Source organism: Archocentrus centrarchus, chromosome 7 (assembly GCF_007364275.1).
Source record: "Archocentrus centrarchus isolate MPI-CPG fArcCen1 chromosome 7, fArcCen1, whole genome shotgun sequence".
Classification (NCBI taxonomy): domain Eukaryota; kingdom Metazoa; phylum Chordata; class Actinopteri; order Cichliformes; family Cichlidae; genus Archocentrus; species Archocentrus centrarchus.
This window is the reverse complement of record NC_044352.1, coordinates 29109501-29122256: the sequence shown is the minus strand read 5'-3', so window position 1 is coordinate 29122256 and position 12756 is coordinate 29109501. Positions and strand designations below refer to the sequence as shown.

General features: G+C 42.4%; 1 protein-coding gene across 2 annotated transcripts in view; it reads right to left on the bottom strand.

The window, feature by feature from the left end:
• prex1 (phosphatidylinositol-3,4,5-trisphosphate-dependent Rac exchange factor 1) overlaps positions 1-12593 on the bottom strand; it is a 75536-nt gene extending 62943 nt beyond the window's left edge. For both annotated transcript variants that reach the window (XM_030734315.1, XM_030734316.1), the window contains exon 1: positions 12180-12593. In XM_030734315.1, coding sequence (XP_030590175.1) covers positions 12180-12323 — 144 coding nt within the window. In that variant the 5' untranslated portion in view covers positions 12324-12593. The remainder of the gene's footprint in view (positions 1-12179) is intronic.
• Between the last annotated feature and the right edge of the window lie 163 nt (positions 12594-12756).

Sequence of the window (12756 nt, the reverse complement as noted above, 5' to 3'; positions counted from 1 at the left end):
GAAGAAGCCTAAATGAGTGCAGTTTGTTTGGAAGGGCTGCTGGGAGAAAACCTGTTCTCTGTAAAAAGAATATGGCAGCACGGCTCTGGTTTGCAAAGTTGCATTGGAACAAACCACAAAACTTCTGGAACAATGAGAGCAAAGTGGAGATGTCTGGCTATAATGCACAACAATGAAAACCAAACACAGCATCAGCATCAACACCTCATACCAACTGTTGCACGGTGGTGGAGGGGTGATGATGTTACAGCAACAGGACCTGAGCACCTTGTTGAGTTGATTACTTCCTCTATATAACAAAGTATTCTAGAGTTAAATGTGAGGCCATCTGTCTGGCAGCTAAAGTGTGACCAAAACTGGATCATGCAACAAGAAAATGAGTCCAAGCACTTCAACAAATCTATAACAGAATGGTTGAGTCTAGAACTCAACCTGACTGAAATGGTGTGGCAGAACCTTAAGAGAGCGAGAGCACTGAAGGCCTGCAAATCTCAATGACCTGAAACAATGTTGTAAAAATTCTTCTACAACCATGTGAGAGACTGATAAAGTCATACAGATTCCTTCAACTTACTGCTGCTAAAGGTGGTTCTACAAGCTATTAAATCATGGGGTGTACTTATTTTTTCACAGGACTGCAGACAGAGTCCTGTGAAATCTTTCTTTTTTACATGACTGTAGATGAAAATCCTTAAAAGTGCTAGTTGAAGGAGCCAGCTTAAAATATTAAAATTACTTAAAGAGTCATTTTTAGGCATCTAGGACTTCCTAGAAACACGACTGCTAGTTTAATACAGCAAACCAGCACCAACACCCATTCCTCTGCATTCACTTATAACCTATCTGGTGTAGAAAACTGTTTTCAGTGGTCTGACAAAAGATTTTCATTAAGATACTATGTGTGCAACTTATTGTCACTCAGAAAATTGCTCACAGATCCACTGGAAATTTGGAGAGTAGTGCGAGTGAGTGCAAATTGGAAATACTACTGCCCACATCATTTGTATGACTTAGGTGTGCATTGCTGTGATGACAGTAGAAGGAACTACTACATTGTGACAGCCTTGCACAACTGGTCAGAATATCACTCAAAAAACAAAACAAAAAAATGATGGTGACAGACAATGCACATTTCATGCACAGGCAGGCATCACTCTCTCTCCCAGATTGCCTAAATGCTGTCAAATGTGTCACTTGTTGAAGCAGCACATGAGCGGGTTGAAGTAAGGTTGGAGGATCCCACCGAGCTGAGTCACTGTCTTTTCTTTATTATTGGAAAAAAAGTATGTGCAAGAAAAACTGAAGACAAGTAAAAAAAATCCCAAACTGCAACAGAAGAAGTGCACACACGTGCCTCTGTGTGACTTGTGTGACATGCAAACAGGAAGTGAAAACAGAGCAATGGCACAGAACAAAGGCCAGAGCTTTTTTTTTTTTTTTTTTTCTTTGACACTCAAATCAGCGACAAGAATTTAGTTTCTTCTCAAGCAGTTAAGCAGCGGTTGGACTCAGCGTGGAAGGAAAACAAACAAGTCTGCAGACTGAAGCAGCCCCTCTCGACACAAAAGCAGCAGATGTCATTTCTGGACAGGAAGTGTGGCTTTTGTGAAAAGGAAGTATACGACATGTTTGATGCCCACTAACTCAGCTGTGCTCTAAGTAAAGTCTGTGTGCTAGCGTGCAACCAAACCATAGCAAACAAATAAATCACACCATGCGCTCAAGACTTAGGAATGGTTTAAATTGCTTAAATTTTTTTTTTTAACATCTGGCTGTGCTGAAAAGGCACTATGTTGTCAACATTTTACAAAATGACAAATGGGAGTTGATGTTATTTATTGGTATGGGTAAAAAAGAATGGACAGAAATAAAAAAATAAATAAAAAAATAATAATCTTGACACCCATTACAGAAGCTTCAGGTTGTAGCTTGTTGTCACCTTACACACAACTTTGTGCAATCATACCAAAAACTGGACTTGTGTCATGCGAGGCATAAGGCCGTGTTTATTATTAATGACAGCTAAAGTGTCATTGTGGGTTATGGGGGTTGCTAAATGCTGAGGTTTATCAGAGCGAAGAAGGGCCAGACAGTAAGGTGTGAAGATGCAGATGGACCATATGCTGGTTTGGGCTACGTTTTCGCTCCACTGGACAGTTAGTAAGATGCCTGCTGCCTTCACGTCTGCTTTGTCTGCTTCTGAACTGAGTTTCTACCTGCAGCTGAGCTAACTATGAAACATGACTCATTTTTCAAGAGAAAGCCTTCACTTTGGCAAAGAAGCCCACATTCAAAAACACACCCCTGTGACGTGTCTTCATTGAACAAAAAAGTAAAATATTTTATCTGCCTTTTCCTAATGAGGTCCAAATTTTACAATACTACAATTTCTTTATACAAGTCATGAATCCATTGTACTAGTGGAAACCAGCATGAAAATGACAAGTGAAGTAATGACTGCCAAACTAGGTCAAGTTGCAACATGAGAGACAATCACGCACACAGGGTTGAAGCTACCACAGCAGCCACGAGCAGAGGATGTTAAGGGTCACTCAGTCAGCAGCTTACTTTCAGCAGTTGCCATCTGTATTAACCAAAAACCAGCTCAAAGGTGAACTTGTGCATCTCAGCTGCCAAGATTTTATACAGAAAAACAAGAAGGAAAGCACCTGGAATATGAGTTGCTCTGTAAGTCTAAGGAATTCTCAGTAAAACTGGATAATTTAACAAAATCCAGTGGACACACATACTTAGCATTGCTGATTTGACCCGCTGGACAATGAGATTAATACTTTAATAGGCTTCAGAATAAACAGCAACATATATGACAAGTGACACGGAATATAGCATTCGTTTTGCTGCCATCACCATGACATGATGGATTCTATACTTCCCATTTCTCACTAGAGCAAGCACTAATTTGAATGTAATGTATGGGAAATCAATAACAACACTGGTGTAATGGTTACTTCGTGTATATTTCAAACAGTTTCTCCCGGATTAAATCCTTTCAAAGAGCAGACTTTCCAGTGTATTAGACTTGCTGTTAGAAATCCATTCAGACTGTGCTGCCCTAAGCACATCATTGCTTTACTGTAAATATCAAACTTGATTATCTTCTTTAAGAGTGCATTTTTTCTCATTTCTGTCCATAATGAGAGGGACAACGGTGTTAATGGGAACAAAACTGGGGCATTTTTCTGCCTACCCATGGCTACATCAGCATTCAGCAACAATGCTGGGCCATCTCACTCAATTCAGATATCTCACAAGAGACCCTGTATATCAAGAACAAGCTCTAACACTTGTCAAGGTTTTTCTAGCAGGCCCTCAGAGTCCCTTTTCAATTCGCTGTGGTTCCCACACCTACTGAAGCAAACCTCAAACAGAACCACAGATCCACAGATTCAGGCACTTTCTATGCAAGTTCTCAGGTCACCAGCCTCGAACTCTCTACCCCTTCTCATCCAAGAGAAAACAACAACAAGCTTAAAACAATGCATCCATTAAGGATCTCTCTTTTTGGAGAGAGGATTGGGGTGGCTGGCCACAAAGGGAGACAGGGCATTTTGGAGAGGGAATGGGGCCATTTAGGGGTCGACATGGCATGAAATTGAATAAATAAATGAAGAAATCCCCTCTTTGTGGCCTGAGTGCAGCAGAGCCAGAGAATGGCCCGTGGCGTTGCCATAATGAGGGACCCCAGCAAACCTTAGCAGAATTCTTTCTCTCTGAAGCCGTAATTCACATCGCTCCCCAACCCTCCAAAAACTCCCTCAGCTCCCCCCTTCACCCACCAACCAGTCCCTTGCTGTCTTCCAAGAGAAAGCCTTTTTGGCAGAGCCAATCACCAAAACACAAAGTCTTCTTTGAGCCTTGTCCAGTTTTTTTTCCTCCCCATCTCACTCACTTCCGCTTTGAAGGACTTTAAACTTCAGGGCTCTTTGAGCTGTTCACATGGGCGGAAACTAAACACGACTGGGGGATGACACAGCGCCTCAGCGACAGAGGACAGACAGAAAGCACTGGACCGGAGACTTCCTGTTTAAAACTGGCCACTCGTCACAACTCTGGTGTATGAATGAATGGATTGACACACATGATGACTATGTAGATGACGTATTTTGGACACCTCAGATGACAAATTGTTAAGATTGGCTTAGTAAGCATGTTAGGCCTTCGAAACTTGAAATTTTCAAAAGGTTTCATAGCTGCTCGAATTTTACAATTAAAATTTCTGAGCTTGCCAACATTTCTGTCCAATATTGCACAAAGTTAGTTTGCACATATTGTCCTACAAGCTGCTGTATACCACACCAAACTCCAACTCCAAAAGAGATAACATCCAGGAGGAGGCATGCGGTCCTTCTATCACCCATAAATCATACCAGCAAATCCACAATATAGTTTTCCATCTTTTAGCTTTTACATTGTGGCACAATATTATATTCACATTATGATTTCATCTCTACCTGTAGTCTACATAGCTAAAATTACATTTTGTCTTTAAAGGGAACACCCAGCAAGCTCTCCAGATTTGTCCATGAAGTTGCTTTCCTGTTGAAGGGTGACATGTGTCGACCTGCCGATAACATCACGGACCAGATTGCAGAGGCCATCTGGACATTTGGACACCCATTTTGGGGGTTTATTTGGTGCTGACAGACACAGGGATTGCAGACTGGACTGGAGTGTGGCAAGTATGCAGTTGAGTAAGCCATCAGAGACCTGTGAAGCTTCCAAATGACCAAAGAAAAATGATGTAGCACAGGTGATCACTTAATCCAAACTCCATAATATTCATACTTGTGTTTCCAAGAGAGCATTTCAGTTTGCTTTCATGTACATAGCCAAGCAAAACCGAACTAAGAATGCCACACCTAACATTCAGCTGGGCAGACATAAACAAGGCCATGGGCACAGATAGGGAGGAAATTGAATGGTGGCAAAGACACAAATTAGTGGCTTACATTACACCATAATGGCCCTTTAGCAAAGTAAGGGGGAAGATCATAGAGATCATTCACTGTTTCTGACTTAAACAGTATTTACCAGCCTGATAGAGAACAGCATTCAATGGGCAGACAGCAGCTAGTCAAAGCCCTGCCTGTCTGAAAAAGCACTTCTCAGTCTCTGAAAATACAAACCTACATCCTATCTCACTTCTCATTTTGACAGCCACAAATGCAGCAAACACCGGTGCAAGTTTCCACATCTAGAAGTGATATTTGAAGGTCAATTTTGATTTACTATATCCAGCTGCAGTGCAAGTTAAATAATGAACCACACATAATCTTATGATAGAAAGAATGTTTGTTTTGCTTTGGGTTTTTTTGGTCACTTGCCAGCCCTGCAAAGGTTCCTGTACGCTGAAAAATCCCAGAAAACTGACTTTATTAATCTGTCACATCAAAGCTTAGAAACATTTCCTGAAAGGTTTCCTGTCAGTATGCGAGATCAAAAATTAATTACAGTACCAACATATATGACTCAAGCCTTTTATAATGCCATGCGAGTTGGCAAAAAATGTCATCGCAGCTACCAAATGCCAATATAAAGGCCCTTCAGCTACCAGGCCCAAGATTTTGTCAGCAGTTGTCATGAACGGTTACCACAACATTGTCAGGAGCTTCTTTGACTAGCGGAGTTAAATATATATAAAAAATACACCGAAGGGCTTCACCCATTGGTTAGTCAGTGAAACTGTTTATCATGTCAAAAACATTACAGGATAACACTGGAAATGGTCTTTGTTTGTAGCTGTGGCATGGACCTTCCCATCTTCCCTTCACTCCACCACTCAGACCATCACATAGAGCATAAAGCAGGAATGAATAGTGTCTAAGTTTCTAGTTTAAAATTATCATTATGAAGTAGCTACAGAATAATGTTACCATATGTAATTTTAGCTGTCTACAAGCCTGTCTTTCTCTGCCACTGAGTACAAAATATACTAAAAAGGAAGTAGTGACTGCTTAACCAAGAGGGTAACGCTGTTGTTCTCATTAGTAGCTTGTGGCAGCTTTTCCACTCCAAGTAGCTGAAATGGCGTGAGGCTGAACTAACTGGAGGAAGTAACTCTGTAAACTCGAGCTGGCAAAAACATAAAGAACCTTGTTTTTAGAAAACATAAACGGAGAGTTATAAAGTGCCAAAGTAAAACGGGAATAAGCCTTAGACGGGCATTCACTCAGTAGACAGGTGCTAGACTTGAGATGGTTTAAAAGCAAAATTCAATTTGCCACTTCACATCATTTCTACTTGATCACAAAGTAACAGAACCTGCCTGCTTATGAGTCCAATACAAACTGTGTATTTCAATAAAAACTGAAAAGGGGAGAGCTTCATATACTGTACAGACTGTAAAGCTCTGTGAGGCAAATTGGAAGTTTGTTACATTAGTCTATATAAAGCCAACGGTTTGGTAATGTTATCCAGGCTTGATCAAATATCTTTGCCATAATCTGTACCATTAATACATTTTGTGCAAAGTTGTACTAGTCCAGCATTTTTCTATCAGGCAAATGACCTTTAACCCCCTGAAAGAAGCTGGACATCTGGTAGTATTTGAAAAAGCAAACAAACATTGTAATCCTGCTGCCTCAGTCTGTAAACCAAACCCTCTTGGGACAGCTTGTGCCAAGTCATTCTGCAGACATCCGTCCATCCTGCTACCTTTTCACCACGCTGCACAGTTAGTGCACCCAGTGTCTTCCCCAAGAAAGTACGCGTCCCAACTTTGTCCAGCTCACAATGTGATCTGGAAGAACATTAGAGTTGCCTTGTTTTTACTATTCAGGCCATGTCATCTGCTATATCGTATATCAGCCTGTTGAAAAGCACTTCATGGTGCTTGACATACACGGTTTTACTGTTCCCAGTCAGCGCAAAGAGTGAATGTGTAAGGTCTCACTGGACATTACATGATCTGATATTTGACACACTGACAAGATATGAAATGCTACTGACTTTTATTCTATGGCTTCTGCACCTTGGCACACCACAGATTTGAAAGGACACTCTCCTAAACAGAATGCAGAAACTGCTAACAGAGAAACCTTGAAGAAAATTCTTGGATACAGTAAAATGTGCACTGTAACTGAAAACAGAACATATAAAATGTGATTTCTTCTGATAATCTGCAAGCATCTCCTTGTAAAGAGAAGAGAGCCCTTCTTTGCTTTTGCATCATGCCTCTGGGTGTTACAGTGGTTTAGACTTGTTAACTTGAATGCTTTAAATTCCTGCCACAGTCTTATGCTTCAAAGAAATGGCTTATCAAAACACATGACTAAAAAAAGCACAGAGATTAAGTTGGAAACTGACATTTGCCACCCTGGCATTGTCGTCTGGCGCAGTACCCACACTGCAAGGTACCAATTGTCCAGAGTGTGATGGAAGGGTGCACAGTGGCAGCTTGAAACATTTATTTTTATGAAATCTTATGCAATGAACCGAAGTACAGTTAACTCAGAATGCAAAGCGAGACGATAACATTTACTGATTAAATGTTAATATAGAATATTTTATAGCTAACATGTTCAGCTCCCCTTTATCCAAAGGCATTCACAATTTACAGGTTTGATTAATCTACAAGTTACAAGTTATATGAGTAGACTCACACAGACACTCCCAAGTTGGTCGGGCAGGGCTTAAAGCCCAGCAATAATAAAAACCCTCAAAAAGTCCCAGCAGTCTGCCACAGTAACTGTTCTACCTGCTGTTCAGTCTCCACAGGCTGCCCCCCACCCTCACTCATATATGTGATGTGTGTGTGACTTCAGCTAAGGCTGCAGTGAACTGAAACCACCAGCGTTGTGGCCAGGACGAGAACTAGAATCTTAAGCTATTTATATGCCCTAGCCCAGAGAAATCCGATGCTGGTCTTTCCCACTAAGTGGGTAGGGTGAGAGAGAGAGAGGGGGTGAAGCATACAAAAAAATGAAAAAAGAAGAAAAGCAAAAAAGGTAGACACAGTCTTGTGGCTGCAGAGGAAGCTCGGTGCTGGCTTTCTGCATGTCTACCTTTGCGGGCATTACATATTTTTATATATGTATATATGTCATCCTGTTTGCTTAGCAGTGCTGTCAACACTGCATGTAGAAAGGTGAACAACAGCTAAAGAGGTGTTAAAAAGATGCGGCTACATAGCACTTGTGCAGACTAACAACAAAACACAATTTCCCTTATTCACAGAAACACACATTAGCAATAGATGAGTAATCTCACTTGTGTGCAGCCCAAAGCAAAGGTCACAGCACTTCCAGATGTTTCCTATTATCCCACAGCACTGACAAGACCTTTGTGGTCACTCTGCGCTTTTCCATCACTCACTTCTCAGAATTAAGAAGGAAGGTCATAAGCTGACAAAACTATTGGCCACTCATTCCCATTATTGTGTTTGCAGGGCAGGATTCACCGAGACATGGGTCAGTGCGGTCAGGAAAAAAAAAACTGTCCAAAAATGACAACCAACCATATTTATGGTTTTCAAGGAAAATCCCTCACATCCACCAGGTATGACAGCACTGACCATATTCCTATCACAGACTTTTTGGTGCATCGTGTCTGGGAAAATCCAGCTGCATGGATTAAACTGTACCCTGAAGAAAATTCCCATAAATCTATAGAGCTAGGAAGTGATTATTTCATGCACAAACAAGGGAATGTTTTGCAACAAAAGCAAGGGGAAAAAAAGAGAGCAGCCATGATCATAAACTTGAAACTGAGAGGGGATCAGCTTATTTAAATGTGACTGCTTCCGATCTACTCAACGAGTTAATAGATTTAGAGATTTGCAGTGATAACAGTGAGGAGAAAGAAAAAATTAATCCTCTAATCCCTCTTTTCACACCCCCAACCCCCTTCTCACCTCTTGTCCTCCCACTATCCCCACATGCTTCCCTGCTGCACATTGGATGAGCTTGCTGGCGCTGGTAATTGCCAAGGGATGAGTGACATGCAGAATGGCTGAGGTGCCAAAGCCGGATAACCATCTCTTTTTTTGTGTGTGTGTCATTGCAATCATTGCAACTGAGGAGCTGCTCTGCTCAGGGCTTTAAGATCCGCAGGGTTTTTAAAGTGCATAAAGGGAGGTGAAAAATAAATCAGCGATAGGGCAATGGAAAGTGATGAAGGCAGTCAACCGCTTCCATTCAAAAAAAAAACCTGAACCAGACCAAGAAACGCAACCATAAAGTGGCTACAGATAAGAAAGAAGTATATTTCAATATACTGAAATATTAACTAAGCAACCACTGATGATGACGACTAAACAAATATAAACTACTATATTCCTATGGGATAAGGTTAGGGGTTGGGAGTAGTTACACTTCACAGGGTTAAGATCAGTCACATCTAAGTGTTAATTTCACACAGCCAAAACCAAATAAACAGCACTGACAATCAACACACAAGAGTGGGACAGCAGCATGAGTGGACTGGCAAGCTTTTCATCCGTACACAGGCACAATTCACTTTTCATTACACAGCAAAATCCATCAATACGCTGCACATTCTGAATGAGCCGTTAAAGGCATTCTGGGAAACGCAGGTGTTATCCAACTGATGAGGAACGGTGAGAAAAAGTAGAGAAGAAGCTGTACAAAAACATTACTTATTACGATGTTATAACCAATAATTTAAATGCCCATCTCAGCTTTTTCACACTGTGGTACTATGCATCCCAAACCTGTCTACCCCCATCCTGAGCCTATCTGTATCTTTACTGGGAACATATGTTCTGAGCTCCCACAGCCAGGCTTTCCTTATCAACACCACAGTGAGCTGCATGGTGACAAAGCCTTGGTTCCCAGCGAGGGTTCTCACTGAGGGTTTTCTGCTGAGCTGGATCCTAGACAGAAAACACTGGGTGGGTGGGGGGGGGGGGGGGGGGGGGGGGGGGGGGGGGGCAAAGGATTGGGCAGGGAGGTGGAGAGTGATGTTTGTTTTCTCATTTTGTTCAGGATGGCCATGTTGGCCTTTAGCAGTGCAAGGACCTCATCACCCCCAGATGAAAATCGATGGACAGTGTCACATGTTAATAGAGAGCAGTGTGTTTTGCTATCAAGTCTCTTTAGTGCTGAGTAACCATATGCAAAAATGGCTATTAATGAAGGCATTCGCAGGCCTACATTCCAACCTAAAGGACACTTGTTAACAAGATGATTCAAATAGCCAACCTGTCAGTTTCTACAGTGCAGAACACAGCAGATAATTGGGATTATTAAAAAGATGCGTCATTGTTTTGAGCAGTTGCCAAATGGCACAAGTGGGGAAAACTATTTCAGAAATGGACATAGCAGGGCATTCTATGCAAAGACCTAGAGAATAACATTATATCGCTCAAGCCAGACCATAATACTCGCCTCAGGCTATGCGCCTTATGGCTTAAATCAAAAGACGTCAACTCATGCGATGATAGGAGGGGGCACAGTGAAGGGCACCAGGCACTGACAGCTTTCAGATGTTTAGACTTCCAGCAAAATCTTTGAGACTTCATCATTATCAACCTGCCGGGTTTGGGTTTGGGTTTGGGGGTTAGAAGGTCAAAGCATGTTCCCCCTGCCGCCTGCACAGCCTTGCAACAGAAGATAAGCCTCGACTGATCTCTTGTGTAACCGAGAAAGGAAGCAGTTGTCCAAAATGTAAAATTTCAATCTAATCAAGGATTCCACTGTTTGACTGGATACATCACAATGAAGTTACATTATCGAGGTATAACTCTGAGAACATCATGCACCACCAGCTCTCAAGTCCTTTATTATTTGCATGACAGTGTGCTGCGGTGAGCCTTCTGCACAGATAAAAGAAAAAAAAAATTCTTTAAAGAACTTTGAGGAAGTTCCTTAAACACGTGACAGCACCGAGGAAAGAGGGAACCATGACCATGTTTAGCAAATATGTTGTCATATGTTCAAATGTAAAAATGCACAGCATCACCAGGACGGTCATAAAGAAACTGGCTTTTAATGGCGAAAATGATAAGAATCAAAGCTCAGCAGGGCGAGAAAGCAACATAGAGAGCAGCCAAAATCCCTACCAGCCTGGGAGTGATATGTTGTAGTTACCCTGACCTTTAAGTGGAAGGGGCAAGAAAAGAGGGAATTTCCCTGAAGCAAACAAATAAAGAATTATTTAAAAAACTAATAATAAGGTTACATTGTAGTCATCACGTTAAATGCAGCGAGGTGGAGCTAACCACATCGTGGCTTTAGTCTCAGCTGGAGGCAGGAGCCACCTGCACTGTACAAGTACCAGAGATGACAAGGCGGGGATGAGGGGAGGAAAGGCCAACGGAAAATGACAACGGGAAGTGACAAATTGAATAGTCCCCTGCAGGTGGGTGCCATCTATACTCGCACTGCGCTCCGCTGCTGAATGAAGCATGTAAAATTACCAGGACGTTCATTCATGAGGCAACTGATGCACAGCGAGTGAATAAGCAAATGGTTTCTTATCACCGTCTGGAAAAAAAAGGGGGGGGGGGGCGTGACAGGGTGTAATGCTCATGAATATCCATTTAACTGAGCTCTCCTTTGTTTTGTTTGTTTCACCCCTGAGCTTTAACACACAATGGAAAGGTGAGAATAACCCCCCCCCCCACCCCCCCTTCCCTTCCCAACAAACCCCCACAGAAAACCTAAATATGTATGAATCCCTGCAGATGTCCCAAGAAATGCGTTTAACATCTCAAAGTTTTCATTGATTTAATTAAGCTCAGATGCAGGAACGTGTTTCGCAAAGCTGTCAATAACAGTCTGCGAAAAAGCAAAGATAAAAGCCACGGAAACGCAACTGTAAAGCTGCGATGTGCGTCCAAGCTCTGCGCCCTGTTTATGTATAACAAGTGCCCACAGACAACACTGGAGTAAAAGTTAAAACCGTATCAAAACACGCGTGGACGCACACTCACGCCAAACTCAATACAAAATTTCTTGCGGTTTATCTTCAGATTAGCTACTCTTGCGAGGGTAAAATCAAGGTTATATCAACGTCTGCTTCGCCTGATGTATATATGCCGAATTAAAAAGAGTAGCCCGAGGTTTGAAAAGAGCATCTAAGACAACACGCAAGATGTGCGGAGCAACCGGAAAATGAAAAACGCCCTTTAATTTAAAGATTGATAACTGGAGTGTATGGGAGGAAGGAGCAACGCTGGGAGGTGATGTCAAACTTACCGACTGAAGGAAAAGCAACGTCCGAACATAATCCCTCTCGGTGTTCAGTATTTCATTTAAAACACAAAGCCTCAGCCGCTGCTGTCGGTCCGAGTCTTTGGCTGCGGGGATGCCGTTCTCCTGATGCCCGTAGTCCTCTTCCATGTCGGTAACTCAACCCTCAGAAAGGTCGCTCTCTACAGAAAAGCTCTCCTTTTTCTTTTCTTTTTTTAATTTCTAAGTATCCACACGTTTTTGGCTCGTTGCTTCAGTCCATTTTTGCACCAGGGAGTTTTCCAAAAAAAAAAAAAACCTCCCTGAGCAGTCACGCGAAACGCACCGCGCAGTGGAAGAAAAGTTCACCAAAAGTACCCAACAACCAGCAGAGAGCCCGGCCGAGGGAGCGAAGTCGCAGCACCGGCTGAGGGCGAGCTGCGAGGCTGCGGAGCGGAGAGGAGGCGGAGGAGGAGGAGGAGGAGATGGTGGTGGAGGAGGAGGGACCCGCTGCTAGAAGACGCAGTTCCCTTCTGCTTTGGGCAACGAGAAGACCTCACACAATAGTTTTAAATGCTGATATTATTCATTAAACGCAGTGAGT